The 19,308-nt window shown below is 43.2% G+C and overlaps 1 protein-coding gene across 2 annotated transcripts in view; it reads left to right on the forward strand.

Annotated features, from left to right (window-relative positions):
• Positions 1-19,308, forward strand: part of CDK14 (cyclin dependent kinase 14) — a 1,214,920-nt gene that overhangs the window by 786,761 nt on the left and 408,851 nt on the right. For both annotated transcript variants that reach the window (XM_029588836.1, XM_029588837.1), the window contains exon 11: positions 3,628-3,691. In XM_029588836.1, the coding sequence (XP_029444696.1) occupies positions 3,628-3,691 (64 nt within the window). The remainder of the gene's footprint in view (positions 1-3,627; positions 3,692-19,308) is intronic.

The following is a 19,308-nucleotide window of genomic DNA, read 5'->3' on the forward strand; positions in this document are numbered from 1 at the left end:
AGAAGACATCCCATAGCATATTTTGAACAAGCTTCTTCATTAATATGTTTTCCTCCTATGGAAATCTTGCATTCTGGACATTGCAGGATATTCACGTTTTAAAGGTCAGTTCTCAAAGGGTCTAACAGCCAAACCTCAGGAGTTAGACAACCAGATGGGCCCCTGAAGCAGCTAAATTTAGCCACTCTAAATATGGGCAACCATAGGGGAAGGGCTTGTTTGAGGGAAGGCCGATAGGTGCCTGGCCCTTATTTTAGGGCTGCCCTTTTATTTGTTTCATCTAATACACATTACAATGATTAGGTCGCGCTAAAATGTTTAGCATGCACTAAATGGTTGTAGCACTCAAAAAAATTTTTTTATTGCATTTTAAAAGATTTTGCATGCATTAAAATAATGTACCATGTGCTTAGGAAAATGAAACTAAAACAAAATTACAGAAATTTGTTTCCCTATACACTCTTATTGATTTTCAACTTGATTAGTCACTTAACTAAGGCACATTACTCTAGGTGAAGAAATTTTGTCCCAAATCTACCCAGTTATCCCTGCATACCAGAACCCAACTATCTACTTTCCTCCGCCCCCCTCCCCCCTTGTAGATCAGCCTCTTTGCAGGTTCTAATCTCCCATTCCCAAACCTCAAAGTGGCAGCCGTCACCCCTATCTGCCCCTCACAAGTATCTGGAACCTCCTATACTGCCCTTCACCTGATCAGTAGTGGTCTGCCGGACTTCCCTCTCCATTCTCCCTGCACCCTGATCAGAAGGGGTCTGCCAGACTTTCTTACCACCCAGTCAGCCAATACTCCTCCTGATCAGCAATGGTCTCCTGAACTCCTCAACCCAATTAAGAAGTGATCTCTGGTAATCTCCCTCCCAATCCTCTTCATGCTCAGCAGTGGCCCCCTGCACTCAGCCCAATCCACAATAGATGCTCTATTTTAAAATTTTGCAAGCAGACTGCTTTTCAGTAATTTTTGCCCTTTTATGTCTTGTTGGGTTGAGGGGGGAGAGTGGCATTCTGGAAAGGGCCTTCAGTTTTATTTATTTGACCAATTCGGGGGGGGGGGGGGGGGGGGCAGGGTGGAAGAAGGATAAGAGATGTTTTCAGTCTTATAGGCCCGAAATGTTTTGTTAATTTGGGGGCTCAAGGGGAGAGGAGGATAGGCCACAAAGAACTGAGACTGGTTTCAACGGGGTGAGGTGAGGGATTGGATCAGAATTTTTATTTTTTTTTAAACTTGGCACTGCTACTTACATGTCTCTATGCTTTCTTCACTGGGAAGCTGTTCCATACATCCATTACCCTCTCTGTAAAGATATATTTCCTAAGATTGCTCCTGGGTCTATCCCCTTTCACTCTCATCCCATGACCCCTCACCTCCTGTGCATGGAAACTTTTGAGATATTTAAATGTCTCTAACACAGCTCTTCTATCTTGCCTTTTCTCTAGGGCAGAGTGTCCCAAACCTGTTGTATGTTATATTATGTACTGACTTTCTGAAGTTCCTCATCTCTGCTGTATTCAAGAATGCTAGTTTGAATTTAAGGAAACAGAGGACTCTGACTACGTGCTGGAATGCAGCCAACCAACACCCCAGACCCATTAGCTGATTGGTCTAATGCATCCTCAAATGAAATGGGCTGCACTTATCTACAAACAACACTTTGAATATGTTATGATTGGTCAGTATGAAAGGTATAAAAGGATATGCACATTACTGGAACTTTGAGTGACTGCGTGATTATACATTTGAATGGACCTGTCGCTCCCCGGAACAAACTATTTCCTCGTGCTTTGTTCTGGTCCCTGTCTCTGTCCCTATCCCCTTTGTCTCTGTCTTTCTCTCATTAAAGTTTTATATTATATTATATATTGCTGCAGTGTTTCTTTAGAATTAACACTGTCCCAAGGGACCCCCAGCCAATAGCGATTTCAGGATATCCACAATGAATATGCATGAGAGAAATTTGCATACACTGCCTCCATTGCATCCACATTTTTCTCATACATATTCATTGTGGATATCCTGAAAATCTGACTGACTGGGGTTTCCCCGAGGGCATGTAAGCAAGTTTAGGGGTGCAGGGACCTGTCTGCCTCAGGATACTTTCAGTTGCCTTCCTACCTTACTTCACAATCCTAAACTCAGGAAAAAGACAACATGTTCTCCTCAGAAATAGACTCTTATTTATTAGATTTGGCAGGATTTAGCATTTAGAAGATAACAATAATACATGTCTCTAACATCCTGGCTACTAAGCACCAGTTTACCCTAAAGAAAGTTCTGAACCATGGGTGAGTTCTCACATTCAACAGACCTCCGCGGACATCCAAAATTCTCGCGAACATCCAAAAATCTATGACAAAGTGTAGACCACCTCACCTCTCTAATATCTATTGAAATTAAAGGCGCTTAAATTTATAAATGACCATCATTCTAGGCATCATCAATAGTGAAACTACTTTACTGTTCTGCCTTATTTATAATCATTGGTCATTGAAAGACAAACGTGTCTATCAGAATCCCATGAACAGTGAGATTGTCCTCATAGGATACTAGTAAATGTGAATACATTTTTTTAGTATTTTTCAATTGCAAATAAAAGCAATATTCTATTATTCTCTGAATTATGAAGACAACATATCTGAATCACATGGCACATCGTGATGTCTCAAAACTTATCTGTGAATTTTTCAGAAGTGTAGTGTCTGCATGGTTTCACAAAAGAATGCCTCAATAGCCGTTGCCGATGTATGTAGTGCTCATCAATAAGCATTTCAATGTGTCAGCATTTTCATGAATCATTGGTGTCGATTTCCGGTTAATGCATTACTGGAATGTGATTTCCGATAATGCACCTGAGAGTGTGCATGTAGCCCTGTTACATATGTACTTTTGTGCAAACTGCAGAAATGTATTGTGGGGAAGATAGAGCTGGAACTTATGTACATACTTTTTGATTTAAAAAAGTATGGATGAAAATATGTGCTCATAAGTTATACCCTCAGAAGGGGAGATGTAACTTCACACAAGGTTATTTGTGCATGTAGTCAGCCAGTTAACCAAGGCTTTTTGAAGAAAAGCGCATCGGTTTGCTTTCAAAATCCTCCAAGTCTCCTTGAGCGATGTATATGCATTCTTTACTGCTATGAAGGGAGTTATTGCCCTCTCCTTGCATTTGAATGTTATCTGAATTTGTGTTGTAGGAAACCATTCAAATCTGCCAAAAACTGTTGGCACAACATGGAAGATCAGAAGAAGGGAGTGGGTGGGAGGGAGAGTGAGAGGGGAGGAAGAGAAGAGAAGTGGGTTGGGTAGAGCCAGATCTGTTAAACCAAATGATTGTGATGGTACATATTCAGTCTTGTGTGGAAGCACATTAATGAATAAATTGACTCCCCGATTAAACTGAAAAGTTGGAGGATTTTCACTTTGTAAATGCTGCATCACAGTTTATTGGACACAGCAACACCGAGGTCAGGGGATCAAATTTTAGTCTGTCTCATGATGCAGAGTATAATTTGTTCATCTTATCAGGAATAAGCTAGATTCTTTTTTGCATTTACTGCATGAATGCACTAGATGAAGATGCTGAATTTCTCCTTCTTTCCTGTTAACAGATTCTTGGGACCCCAAATGAGGACACTTGGCCCGGAGTTCACTCTCTGCCACATTTCAAGATAGGTAAGCCCAAGCTTTTCATTTGTCATGGTACAGGCGACTTTGATTCACAACCTATTCTTCATGATCCCAGTTGTTTCAAACAGTTCTTACCAGTAAGGAATTTTGTTAAGAGTCCTGTTGTTTAGCGGTTTGAACTATGCAAGCTATTACTCTGAGGTAAATTAAGGACCCTGGATAAGTAAGAAACAAGTATGAATCCACACTGTGCTGACCTATTCTCCTGCAGGCATATTTGATCCAGGACAAAACCCGGAGAGGAAGCAATAGAGCCAAAAAAAACAGGCAAGATGCTATTTTGAGCCTTCTTTGAAGATTTATTATTGCTGCTTACAATCCACTATCAGATGTCACCATTCATTAAAATAGAGATGAAAATTCATTCCAAGGAGAGGGCCAGAACGCATGTGAGATTTTCTTTTACATAGTTCTTTATACCATATTTTTCGCTCCATAAGACGCACCTAGGATTCAGAGCGTGAAAATTTAAAAAAAAGAAAGAAAAACGGTGTGCTAAACCGGCTCTGTTCCCGGGTGTCTGTGCATCTTATGGAGCAAATTAGGGGAGGGCATAAAATGTTTTTATGTCCCCATTCCCCATCCCAACCCTTTAAATTTAATTAACTACAACTCCTCACCCTCCTGACCCCCCCCCTCCCCTTTTGGCAAGACTTTTGGCCCAAGTCTTGCCAAAAGTCCCTGGTGGTCCAGCGGGGGTCTGGGAGCGATCTCCTGCACTCGGGCCATCGGCTGCCAGTATTCAAAATGGCGCCAATAGCCTTTGCCCTTACTATGCCACAGGGGCTACCGGTGGCATTGATCAGCCCCTGTCACATGGTAGTAGCACAAGATGGCGCTGGCCATTGCACAAAGAGAAGATTTATGTGCTCTGTACCAAATTCTTCTCCAATCTTTCATGCCTATTTAAATCCCCAGATTGTCTACTCACTGCCTCTCCACTTTCAAAGTGGATTCTTTATCCAGGCATGTCTGAATGATAACTCGATCCAACATTGAGCATGCTTTCCTCCAATTTAAACCCAACACCATCCCTCACTCTCCCTTTTAGCTAATTCCTATTTCAAATATTCATAATATGACTGAGTGAGATCAGTGCTTTCAAATTCTTCCTAAACTCAGAGAAGAATTAAGAACATAAGAATATGCCATACTGGGTCAGACCAAGGATCCATCAAGCCCAACATCCTGTTTCCAACAGTGGCCAATCCAGGCCACAAGAACCTGGCAATTACCCAAAAACCAAGTCTATTCCATGTTACCATTGCTAATAATAGCAGTGGTTATTCTATAAGTAAACTTAATTAATAGCAGGTAATGGACTTCTCCTCCAAGAACTAATTGCAACCTATCCTTCTCATAAAGGTGTCCCAAGCAGTGTAGGTCCACCTCACACCACTGTTTAGCTGCCTAGCTAAATGAGTAAATTGTTAAAGCGGGATTTTTCCAGAGAGGAGAGAAGGCAAATGGCCCCCTGCCTATAATGCCCCAACACTTTACACATCGCTCACCATGTCTTAACCATACAAGCTATGAGGGGACAGTTACACGCTGCTCTCCTGCCTCCCAGGGTCATAGGAGCCAAAGAAAGCAATGACATGAGTACCACACCCTCTGCCAGATGTCTCTCAATAGCAAGCCATTGCGAAGTATGATCCCTGTATAACAACGTGAAAATGCCAGATAGATGTGTCACACAAATATATGCCTGAAGGTTTGGAAATGCCAACCCCCCCCCCCCCCCCCCATTCTTTGGGCCTGCACAGGGTACGAAGAATGACCCTCGCAGTTCTCCCCTCCCACAGGAAATCTAACAATGCACTTTTTGCATAGGCAAAAAAAACCATACGGAAGGAAAAGTGGCACACGTTGAAATAGATAAGATAAACGGGGCAGTATATTAATTTTTAATGCATTAACCCCTCCTCCCCAGCAAAGATAAAGTCCCTGTCAGTCTTTTAAGTCCTGCTTTATTTTGGTAACCACGGGGCATTATTCACCCTATATAAATCGCCCATATTACTGGGTACATGAATACCCAAGTATTTAATAAAAGTCGTTACCTGTTTGAAAGGAGCAAAACAACCCGGGATATTCTCTGGCTTACAAATACCTTTAGAAAAAATCACTGATTTATGGTAATTGACTTTATAACCCGCCATAGCCCCATAAGCCGCCAATTCTGCTAACAACACTGGGCCTTCTCTTCCCAGATTAGCAAAGAACAAAAGATCATCATCAGCATAGAGAGAAATCAAGTGCCTCTTGTCCCTTACACAAAAACCCTGCAGATATGGGTGCTTCTTCAACTTCACAGTCAGTGTTTTAATGACCAAATCAAAAAACAGTGGTGACAGCAGACAGCCCTGTCTAGTTCTCTTCTTGATAGGGAAAAAGCCTGTCAAGTGCCCATCAGTAAGAATCCTTGCCTTCGGATAACTTTATAAAGCTCACACCCAGCCTCGAAACTGCTCAGGAAAATCAAGTTTCTCTAATACGGCAAATAAAAAAGGCCACCAAAGATGATTGAAGGTCTTCCCTGCATCCAAACTGATCACCACGCTGGGAATCATATCTCTGTTAGCTAGGACCATGATATCAAACAATCGTCTTGAATTTATTCACTGAGGAACGACCACTAATAAAGCCAGACTGATCCACCCCAATCAATGACCCCATACAGCGCTCAAGTCTGATCTGCAAAACCTTAGCCAGGCCCAAAGCCTATAGGCTTTGGGCCTGGTTTACGCAGCAGTACAATAATAGCATCAAAGAGGCTGCCTGTTTGATCCGGGCACAGCTGCAAATGATTAAAAAAAAAACATACTTTAGTGGCCCAAACAGCTCAGACAAGAAACTCTTATAAAAACTAACTAACCAACTAACACAGCATACCCCACAAACCACCCCCACCCCATCCTCCCACCTCTTACCTCCCCTCAATCCCACATACAATACCATCCTAGTGCTCACTCAAGGCTTACCCATAGGATGACCCATTCAAGCCTCCAATCCCCCCCCCCCCCCCGCAAACCCAACCAGGACAAGTGGGGGAACCCCCAAGACCTGCCCTCTTTTCCCAACAGCAACCCTTCACAGAACCCGCCCCCTCCACCCCACCCCCCGCAGTAAAACTTCCAAACCCAGGTAATCTCCACAGCAAAGAGAGTCAAATTCAGCCTGCCCCAGTCCATGATATAGCATCTGAAACCAAAAACATCCACCGATGCACCATGGCAGTCTTTCCACAAATCAGGAGTAGCCTAGTGGTTAGAGCAGCGGGCTAGGAACCAGGAGACCAGGCAAGTCACTTTACCCTCCATTGCCTCAGGTACACATTTAGATAGTAAGCCCTCTAGGGATAGGAAAATATCTACAGTACCTGAATGTAATCCACTTTGAAGTGCTGTGAAAAGTGGAATATAAAATCTAAATAAATAAAAATAAACCGATGATTCTGTTCCTCAGTGAAGGGATGCACTGACGTGGGGCTGACCTTGTGAGCTATATCTTTTTTTTTGATATGGGAAATTGCACAAAATACTAAAGGTGTGTTTGCACAATGGCTAGATAAAGAGGCAGTAAGAACATAAGAAATTGCCATGCTGGGTCAGACCAAGGGTCCATCAAGCCCAGCATCCTGTTTCCAACAGAGGCCAAAACCAGGCCACAAGAACCTGGCAATTCCCAAACACTAAGAAAAACCCATGCTACTGATGCAATTAATAGCAGTGGCTATTCCCTATGTATAATTGATTAATAGCCATTAATGGACTTCTCCTCCAAGAACTTATCCAAACCTTTTTTGAACCCAGCTACACTAACTGCACTAACCACCTTCTCTGGCAACAAATTCCAGAGCTTTATTATGCGTTGAGTGAAAAAGAATTTTCTCCGATTAGTCTTAAATGTGCTACTTACTAACTTCATGGAATGCCCCCTTGTCCTTCTATTATTCGAAAGTGTAAATAACCGAGTCACATCTACTCATTCAAGACCTCTCATGATCTTAAAGAGCTCTATCATATCCCCCCTCAGCCGTCTCTTCTCCAAGCTGAACAGCCCTAATCTCTCAGCCTTTCCTCATAGGGGAGCAGTTCCATCCCCTTTATCATTTTGGTTGCCCTTCTCTGTACCTTCTCCATCGCAACTATATCTTTTTTGAGATACGGCGACCAAAATTGTACACAGTATTCAAGGTGCGGTCTCACCATGGAGCAATACAGAGGCATTATGACATTTTCCCTTCTATTAACCATTCCCTTCCTAATAATTCCTAACATTCTATTTGCTTTTTTGACTGCTGCAGCACACTGAGCCAACGATTTTAAAGCATTATCCACTATGATGCCTAGATCTTTTTCCTGAGTGGTAGCTCCTAATATGGAACCTAACATCGTATAACTACAGCAAGAGTTATTTTTCCCTATATGCAACACCTTGCACTTGTCGACATTAAATTTAATCTGCCATTTGGATGTCCAATCTTCCAGTCTGGCAAGGTCCTTTTGTAATGTATCACAGTCTGCTTGTGATTTAACTACTCTGAATAATTTTGTATCATCCGCAAATGTGATAACCTCACTCGTCGTATTCCTTTCCAGATCATTTATATATATATTGAAAAGCACCGGTCCAAGTACAGATCCCTGAGGCACTCCACTGTTTACCCTTTTCCACTGAGAAAATTGACCATTTAATCCTATTCTCTGTTTCCTGTCTTTCAACCAGTTCAGTTTGTAATCCACGAAAGGACATCGCCTCCTATCCCATGACTTTTTAGTTTTCATAGAAGCCTCTCATGAGGGCCTTTGTCAAACGCCTTCTGAAAATCCAAATACACTACATCTACCGGTTCACCTTTATCCACATGTTTATTAACCCCTTCAAAAAAAATGAAGCAGATTTGTTAGGCAAGACTTCCCTTTGGTAAATCCATGTTCACTGTGTCCCATTAAATCATGTCTTTCTATATGCTCTACGATTTTGATCTTGAGAATAGTTTCCACTATTTTTCCCGGCACTGAAGTCAGGCTCACTGGTCTATAGTTACCCGGATCGCCCCTGGAGCCTTTTTTAAATATTGGGGTTACATTGGCTACCCTCCAGTCTTCAGGTACAATGGATGATTTTAATGATAGGTTACAAATTTTAACTAATAGATCAGAAATTTCATTTTTTAGTTCTTTCAGAACCCTAGGATGCATACCATCCGGTCCAGGTGATTTGCTATTCTTTAGTTTGTCAATTTGGCCTACTACATCTTCCAGGTTCATAGTGATTTCGTTCAGTTCGTCTGACCTATCACCCCTGAAACCCATCTCCGGAACTGGTATCTCCCCAACATCCTCATTAGTAAACACGGAGGCAAAGAATTAATTTAGTCTTTCTGCAATGGCCTTATCTTCCCTAAGAGCCCCTTTAACCCCTCTGTCATCTAATGGTCCAACCAACTCCCTCACAGGTTTCTTGCTTTGGATATATTTAAAAAATTTTTATTATGAGTTTTTGCCTCTATGGCCAACTTCATTTCAAATTCTCTCTTCGCCTGTCTTATCAATGTTTTACACTTACCATGACAATGCTTATGTTTTATCCTATTTTCTTCAGATGGATCCTTCTTCCAATTTTTGAAGGATGTTTTTTTGGCTAAAATAGCCTCTTTCACCTCACCTTTTAACCATGACGGTAATCATTTTGCCTTCCTTCCACCTTTCTTAATGCGTGGAATACATATGGACTGCGCCTCTAGGATTGTATTTTTAAACAATATCCAAGCCTGTTGAACACTTTTAACCTTTGCAACTGCACCTTTCTGTTTTTTTCTAACTATTTTCCTCATTTTACCAAAGTTTCCCTTTTTAAAATTTAGTGTTAGAGCTGCAGATTTACTTATTGTCCCCCTTCCTGTTATTACTTTAAATTTGAACATGTTATGATCACTGTTGCCAAATGGCCCCACCACCATTACTTCTCTCACCAAATTTTGCGTTCCACTAAGAATTAAATCTAAAATAGCTCTCTCTCTTGTTGGTTCCTGAACCAATTGCTCCATGAAGCAATCATTTATTACTTTGTCTCTAGCAAGTCCTGATGTTACATTTACCCAGTCAATATTGGGGTAATTGAAATCTCCCATTATTATTGCACTGCCAAATTGGTTTGCTTCCCTGATTTCTCTTAGCATTTCATCATCTGTCTGACCATTTTGTCCAGGTGGACGGTAGTATAATCCTATCACTATACTCTTACCCAACACACATGGGATTTCTACCCATATAGATTCTACTGAGCATTTACTCTCTTGTATGATCTTTATCCGGTTGGACTCTTATACCCTCCCGGACATAAAGTGCCACACCCCCACCAAGTTGATCCTCCCTATAATTGCGATATAATTTGTACTCTGATATAGCACTGTCCCATTGGTTATCCTCCTTCCACCAAGTCTCTGTGATGCCAATTATGTCAATCTCATCATTTGCTGCTATACACTCTAACTCTCCCATCTTACTTCTTAGACTTCTGGCACTGGCATACAGACATTTCAAAGTGTGGTTTTTGCTTGTTTTAACAACCTGCTTTTCAGTTGTTTGGAATAATTCAGAAATCATTAGTTTTGGTGATTTTTTACATATAGGCATATGAACTATGTTTGCTTTTAATGGAACCTCTCTGTTGGGATGCCCTAACTCTCCTGTTTCATTAGTATCCTTCAAGGATACATTTCTACGAACCATGCACTGCTGAGTGACTGTCGGCTTTCCCCCTTGTTCTATTTTAAAAGCTGCTCTATCTCCTTTTTGAAAGTTAGTGCCAGCAGCTTGGTTCCACTCTGGTTAAGGTGGAGCCCATCCTTTCAGAAAAGTCTCCCCTTTCCGCAAAAGTTTCCCCAGTTCCTTACAAAGCTGAATCCCTCTTCCCTGCACCATCATCTTATCCACGCATTGAAACTCTGGAGCTCTGCCTGCCTCTGGGGACCTGCAAGTGGAACAGGAAGCATTTCAGAGAATGCCACCCTGGAGGTTCTGGATTTCAGCTTCCTACCTAACATCCTAAAGTTGGCTTCCAGAACCTCTCTCCCACATTTTCCTATGTCGTTGGTGCCCACACGTATCATGACAGCCGGCTCCTCCCCAGCACTGTCTATAATCCTATCTAGGTGACGCGTGAGGTCTGCCACCTTCGCACCAGGCAGGCAAGTTACCAGGCGGTCCTCACATCCGCACCACCCTGCTATCTACATTTCTAATAATTGAATCACCAACTATGATGGCCATCCTAACCCTTCCCTCCTGGGCAGTAGCCCTGGGAGATTTGTCCTCAGTGCAAGAGGACTGGAGAGCAGGTCCTTGCTACAGGATCACTTCCTGCTACACCAGGGTGATGTTCTCCTACTGGGAGACTTTTCTGATCCAAGGCAGCACTAGGGCTGCCAGAATGGATTTGGGACTTGGCTACTATGTCCCTGAAGGTCTCGTCAATGTACCTCTCTGTCTCCCTCAGCTCCTCCAAGTCTGCTACTCTAGCCTTCAGAGATCGGACTTGTTCCCTGAGAGCCAGGAGCTCTTTGCACCGAGTGCACACATACAATCTCTCACTGGCGGGTAAAAATCATACATGTGACACTCAATGCAAAAGACTGGAAAGCCCCCCTCTTGCATTATGATATCTTCCATTTTATTTTCCATTCCTTTCCTAATAATGCTTAACATTGTTTGCTTTTTTAATTACTATTGCACGCTGAGCTGGGAATTTAAAAGAATTGTTACCAGTGACTCCATGATGCTTTTCCTGGATGGTGACACCTAATATATAGAGCCCAGCATAGTATACCTATAGCTTGGATTCCTCCCTATATGCAACACTTTGCACTTAGGGGTACATTTTCTGTGTGCCCGCGTGTACTTTTGTTCGCGCACCAGGCGCAAAGAAAAGTACGCCGGATTTTATAAGATATGCACATAGCTGCGCGTATTTTAAGAGCGTAAGAAATTGCCATGCTGGGTCAGACCAAGGGTCCATCAAGCCCAGCATCCTGTTTCCAACAGAGGCCAAACCAGGCCACAAGAACCTGGCAATTATCCAAACACTAAGAAGATCCCATGCTACTGATGAAATTAATAGCAGTGGCTATTCCCTAAGTAAACTTGATTAATAGCCGTTAATGTAATTCTCCAAGAACTTATCCAAACCTTTTTTGAACCCAGCTACACTAACTGCACTAACCACATCCTCTGGCAACAAATTCCAGAGCTTTATTGTGCTTTGAGTGAAAACGAATGTTCTCCGATTAGTCTTAAATGTGCTACTTGCTAACTTCATGGAATGCCCCCTAGTGCTTCTATTATTCGAAAGTGTAAATAACCGAGTCACATCTACTCATTCAAGACCTCTCATGATCTTAAAGACCTCTATCATATCCCCCCTCAGCTGTCTCTTCTCCAAGCTGAACAGACCTAACCTCTTCAGCCTTTTCTCATAGGGGAGCGCGCACGCAAGGGGGTGCACATTTGTGCAACTTGCACGCGCCAAGCCCTGCGCGCTCTGCCCGTTCCACCCCCACACCTTCCCCTCCCTTCCCCTACCTAACCCACCCCCCCGGCCCAATATAAACCCCCCTACCTGTGTTTTAAAAGTTACGCCTGCCAGAAGCAGGCATAACTTGCGCGCGCCAGCAGGCTGCTGGCGCACGATTCCCCGACCCGGGACCCGTTTCGGAGGCCTAGGCCACGCCCCCAGGCCGGCACCAAACCCCCCCCCCCCCCCCCCCCCCCCCCCCCCCGTCACGCCCCGGGACTTACGCGCGCCGCCGAGCCTATGCAAAATAGGCTCGGCACGCGCAGGGGGGTTTTAAAGGGTTACGCGCATAACTAATGCACGTAACCCTTTTAAAATCTACCCCTTAGTGCACATTAATCTGCCATTTATGCACCCAGTCCCTCAATCTCACAAGATGGTCTTGAAGTTTTTGACAACTCGCTTGTGATCTGACTACTTTGAATAATTTTGTGTCATCTACTTATATTTTTCATTTTTAATTTATTCATTTTAAACAAAATTTACAAGAACAATCTTGTTTTGGCAGTGTTCAAATAGAGAAAATTTCAAAAACAATTTGAAAGTCAAAACAAAAAGCAAACTCCACACTTCATAAAAAAAAAGTCCACCATTTTTGAGACACTGATACCAAGAAGCCAAAGAAATCAACACATCAGTGCCATATTATGAAAGCAAACCAAACACAATCTAGATAACCACAATGCCATTTCTAATTAAGGAGAATGCTTAGGGGCTGTAAAAACTGTAGTCAAACCCACTGGCTCCATTACATCCACATGTGGAGAGAATGAGGTGAAGCTAGGAGCAAACTTGTCACTGAGAAAGAAGGTCAGTTGAGCAGGGTCGAAAAACACATATTTCACATTCATACTTTTCAACACATATACATGGAAACTTGAGAAAAAACAAAGCTCCAATTTGTAACAGTTTAGGATATATCAGGAAAAATTGTCTCCTACTCTTTTGGGTGGCTTTTGCCACAACAGGAAACATTTTAACCTTGAGGTTCCAAAACAAATCATGCTTATGTTTAAAGTAAAACCTCAATACACAAATTCAGTAGGGCTCCAATACAAAGTTCACTGTTAAAGTTGCAGGAGTAACCTGGGTTCCTGCTGAACATTCTGAGAAAGCAGTAAGCTCCAAACTGTTAAACGAGGTTTGAGAAAACTCAAGAATATGTTCAGGCTTTTCTTTCTTAGATGGAGGCAAATAGAAGATCCGAGATAAGAGGCATAGCTTCCAACATAATCTTCAACATATCCAACAATTACTTTTTTAAGATCTCAGGTAAAAATTTTTCTGACTTGGGAAAATGTATCAACAGCATGTTCTTAAGCTCTACAGAATTTTCAAAGTTTTCCAACATATGTTAACATGCATCATCTTTCAAGAAGAAGACTTCACCTTGGTATAGTTTTTCAAGCCTATCATCAACAGCATCCAGCTTCTTACTACAAACTGATACCACAGATTCTTGAGACAATATTCATATAGTCAGATGGGTAAACTGCCCTGTAAGTGATTTGACCAGTCCTTCTATTGCAAGCCAAATAGTTTCTAAAGAAATTACCTTAGGTTTTTCCAAAAGAAATTGAGGCTGCCATTGTTCCCCTGTAAGTATAGCTCCTATCTCAGGATAATTCCATGTTCCCATCACTGAGGCCTCCACACTAAATAAAGAAGAAAACTTGAACAAGCTGCTAGAATCCAGACTTGCTGTTTCAGCATCTGCTCCATTTGGGTCTTCAGAGATAGCATCATCATCAATGGGACGTGACTGCTCCAATGGCTTGCCTTTCCAATTTGCCGACACTGGTCCCGATGGAGTTCGGTTTTTCTCCAGTCTCAAAGGTACCTTGAAAGACAGGAATATCCATAGATCACCTGACCCCACTTTTCCCTATGGCTCATCTCAGGAGGATTTTAGCATTGCTGACTCCCTCTGTTTTAAATGGTCGATTGGACTAGAGATAGGTTCGGAATCAGATGGAAAGACATGGGTCTTCCTTTTCATCTTCACCATGGCATGTAAAACTATAAGTATTAGCAAGAAATAACCAAAGCAGTCTTAGAGTTTCCTAGGACATGACTGCCACCTTTCTACATCTCATTTCATCTGCATAATTGATCACCTCACTTATCGCTTCCTTTTTGCAGATCATTTATAAATAAGCAATTTGCTCTTGAGATTACCAACAGATGGGTACTCAAAGTTTATCAGCTAATTGAAGATAGGGTTAAAGCTATTTTACTACTTGGAAACGTCAAAGGTTTGTTATACTGAGACAATCCGAGCCTCCATAGATAACTTGGGCTCCAAATGGAGCCCCAGATATTCATATGGAGAATAAGACTCTTCAAGTTATATTTATTCCCTGATTTTCCTACCCAAGACAGTGTATATTTGCTGGAATTTGGCATACGCTTTCTCCCTCCCAGCCATACAGGGCATACTTTACAGCATTTTTCAAAGGAAAAATACATGTTTACTTTTCCTTGGCAAATTATCCCATCAAAACTACCCACACACAATTACACATGCTAATTAGTGCACAGGTATTTTCCTTCAAATTTTGCATGCGTGTTTAAAAAAAATGCAAAAGTTTGCACTTAAGTCCATATGGTTCTGCTCAGTCCGGGTAAACACATGCATATGAGACATTCCTACCTAAGTTTACCTGCAATTTGGGGGTGAGGGAGGCAATTTTATAACAGGCCGTTTCTCAGATAAAGCACCCATTTTGCCCATGGAAATGGATTTGAAAATTAAACTCACAGTGACTACTGACTCACACAGATTAGTTCTGGGCACAGTGAGGTCCATATTCAGACACAGTCCAGCTAGGAAAGTTAGGCAGATAAACTTATCTGGCTATCTTTGGAGGTATATTCAATAGTGAATCTCCACCATTGAGTATAGTCAGATAAACACAGCCCTCCTAACTTTAGGACAGCTTTTTGGCCCAACCAAACTTAGCCAGCTAACTTACCCAGCTAACTCAACTCCTCCCAGTTATGCCCCTGGAACGCCCCTAACTTAATCAGCTAACTCAACTCCCCCCAGTTACGCCCCTAACTTACCCAGCTAACTCATCTCCTCCCAGTTACGCCCCGCAATGCCCCTAACTTACCTAGCTAACTCATCTCCTCCCAGTTACACCCCTGGAATGCCCCTAACTTACCCAGCTAACTGATCTCCTCCCGGTTACGCCCCTGGAATGCCCCTAACTTACCCAGCTAACTCAACTCCTCCCAGTTATGCCCCTGGAACACCCCTAACATACCTAGCTAACTCATCTCCTCCCAGTTACACCCCTGGAATGCCCCTAAATTACCCAGCTAACTCATCTCCTCCCAGTTACACCCTTGGAATGCCCCTAACTTACGAATTACCAGCTAACTCATCTCCTCCCAGTTACACCGCTGGAACGCCCCTACCTTACCCAACTAACTCATCTCCTCCCAGTTACGCCCCTGGAATGCCCCTAACTTATGAATTAACACCAGCTAACTCATCTCCTCCCAGTTATACCCCTGGAATGCCCCTAACTTACCCAGCTAACTCATCTCCTCCCAGTTACACCCCTGGAATGCCCCTAACTTATGAATTAACACCAGCTAACTCATCTCCTCCCAGTTATACCCCTGGAATGCCCCTAACTTACCCAGCTAACTCATCTCCTCCCAGTTACACCCCTGGAACGCCCCTAACTTATGAATTAACACCAGCTAACTCATCTCCTCCCAGTTATACCCCTGGAACGCCCCTAACTTATGAATTAACACCAGCTAACTCATCTCCTCCCAGTTATACCCCTGGAATGCCCCTGACTTACCCAGCTAACTCATCTCCTCCCAGTTACACCCCTGGAACGCCCCTAACTTATGAATTAACACCAGCTAACTCATCTCCTCCCAGTTATACCCCTGGAATGCCACTGACTTACCCAGCTAACTCATCTCCCAGTTACACCCCGGAACACCCCTACCTTACCCAGCTAAATTCTAGCCAGTTATCTTATTAACCAGCTAGAATTAATCCAGATAGGTGCCCAAATATTCACTTAGCCAGCTAACATCTGAGTTAGCCAGCTAAATGCTTTTGAATATGGACCTCCGTGTTGTTGACATCCTTGCCCAACAGGAAATATACCTGGATGTCATCTGCATGGTTCCCAGCCTTCAGTGATTCTGAGCTATAAAATCTTAGCAACTGACCTCTGCCACTGCCTCCTCCCATCATCATTGCTTTCTCAATCACTTAGTACCCTAGCACTTCAAATAATTTGAAACTGAATATTTTTAATATTGGCACAAAGGCAACAAAATGCAGATTTTATAAAAATCAGCATTTTTTAAATCTATGTCTTTTGATTCTAGCTTTGATTATTAAAATAAGTTCATATCAAATAATTGCAGACTGTAATTTAGAATCAACTTAAGGTGATTTCACTACCCAGAGCAAAACTAAAATGTGCTGCACATCCTTTTCTTTCACATAGAATACAACACATCTCAAAATCATCTAATAAGATTGCAACAGCTATTTGGAGAATATTTAGCTAAACACATTCCATAACACCAATCATGAACAGTGATGGGTAAGCATATTCCACTTACGCAAATTTTACTTTTTAAGCCTTTAAGGAAGGAAGCTGTTCATTATCCCTTGGGAATCTAATAATTCTGTGATTTCATGCTTGATGGATGTTCTGGTGAGCTTGCTCAGTCTTTCTTGTAGAAAGTAGAGCAGGCACAGGGGGAGGTGTATGCAGGGCCCCCAACCCAGCAACCCCTTCTCTCTGTCTCTCATGTACTCCTCCTCTCTACCCAGCAGCATCCCATACCTAGCATCTTCCCATACCTAGCATCCCCCCACCCAGCCCAACAGTGCATCCCCTAAATCCCACCTTTTTCCCTCCCCCAGCAGCATCACTCCATCGTCCTCTTTCCCCAAACAGGCTGCACATCTAATAATCCACCCAGTGCCTCCCCTTCTACGAGAAGCTCTGGATTCTGCTCTGGCATATCAGTCCTCCTTTAACTGCAGTGGCAGTTCCAGCTGGTGCTCTGCATGGTTTCTACACATGCGCTTCTGTACCTCTGCTCTGGGGACAGCCGCATTAGGCTGGGACCATTGTTGGCCGAGATGCTTGTGCGAACGCTGAGGTACATGGCTGTGCTGTGCTGAGGAGGGGAGACTGTGAGGCTTATCATAATGGAGGAGGGGGTCCCAAAGTGCAGGGCCTGGAGCACTCACCCCAAGTTGTTCCCCCCCCCCAAAAGACAATCTTGATGGTGAATGATGCATGTATGTTTTGAATTTCATATTTGAAAGCATCACTCAAGATGCTGTAGAGACAATATTTGTTCAGGGCGATCTCTATGGAGACTGGAGAGGTGATAAATAAATTTGATAAATAAATAAATGGTAAATAATTGCAAACAGACTATGTTGTCTGCCCAGCCATACCAACTAATGCAGTTTTACAATCTCTATCACTCCCTCAGAGATCCCCTGTGTTTCTCACATGCTTTCTTGAATTCATATTGTGTTCTAGTCTCCACTGCCTCCATGGGGAGACAGTTCTATGCTCTGTGTAAAAAAAAAAAAGTTTCTTTAAATCAGCAGTTCTCAACCGGTGTGTCGCGGCACACTAGTGTGTCTCGAAGCACCGGCATGTGCGTCGTGCACCCGCTGCTCTTCCCCCCCTCCCCCTTTCACCTCAGCGAGATGAACACTGTTCCTGCCCAGGCTATCAGCACATTTAAGCCCTGAGGGGAAGGGCAGCAGTGTTTTGTGGAAGCTGGCAACAGGAACGTGACCTTCCCGCCCCTGTGGCCCGGAAGAGGAAGTGATGTAATCTGCAGGGAGGACCCCTGCAGGTCCCCACTGTCAGCTGGCAAAGCTAGCTGTGGCAGAGGCCAACTGGAGCTTCACCTATACTAGCCTTCTTTCCCCTTAGGTTAAGCCCTCGGGTGCTGGGGCTGGCAGGCAGGGCCTTCTGCAGAAAAGTTAGATGTCCGTGGAGAAGATCGGGCATAGGCCAGCGTCCAGGGCAGACTGGGTTCACGCATAGTTGGAGACAAGCAGCAGTCAAGACTGGCAGCGTTCAGATGTGGTCAGGCATCAGGCAGTGTTCAAGTGTGGTTGAGAGTCAGGCAATAGTCAGTAGCAGGTGGAGTTCAAGCATAGACTTAGGTTATAGGCTGATGTCAAAAACCAGAGATCTGTCCGAGGTAAGACAAAGCAGGGAAGCGAGGAGCAGTACAGCTGGGCAGACGCTGAAGATCAGAAGAACCGAAGACTTACCACAAGAAGAAGACCTGACAAAGACGTGAAGACAGACCACGAGTAGGGGACGAAGACCAGGAACACTGGAGCAAAGAAAAGGAACAAAGGAACAAACACTGAGGCAACTTGATCTACACTAAATAATAGACCTATTGCCAAGGTGTGGATTGCAGAGAGGAAGGCCCTTATAAAGGGCAAAGAGTGTGACATCATCAGGGGACGCTGCAGGGGATTTCCCGCCAAAGGCCCTTTAAGAGGGCCTTTGGCGGGAGGTCCGAGGTGTTGGGAACCAGGAAGCATGGCTTGGGACTGGAGGTAAGAGTGGTGGTTCACGGAGTTGACCTGCGAACTGTCACATGCAACAAAAAGTGGTTCTACCAAGTACTAGCCTGAAGAAGTTGAATATTTATACAAGCAGCATTTTTCGGTTTGTAATATTATTTTACAAAAAATGCAGAGAAATAATGAATTGTGACTTTGAAAAATTTTAAGAGCATATTAGTTTGCAATAAACGTGCTGTCTGGAACAATCTGTGTAAGTATCATTTGTAATCCCCACAAATTAGACTTTTTGGGGGTTGAATGATTTAGCAAGCCACTGTATAAATTATTATGCACCCTTGGGTGAGGTCTGATCCTGCATTCCCAGCTGGCCTAAATCTCCTTGCTGGATGCCAGTGGAAGGAAGTTGAGAAAGAGTAGATGGAGCTCATGAGGGGGTTTGAGAGCCGCTGGGTGTGGG

The sequence above is a fragment of the Rhinatrema bivittatum genome, chromosome 2, assembly GCF_901001135.1.
Source record: "Rhinatrema bivittatum chromosome 2, aRhiBiv1.1, whole genome shotgun sequence".
In the NCBI taxonomy this organism is placed as follows: Eukaryota; Metazoa; Chordata; class Amphibia; order Gymnophiona; family Rhinatrematidae; genus Rhinatrema; species Rhinatrema bivittatum.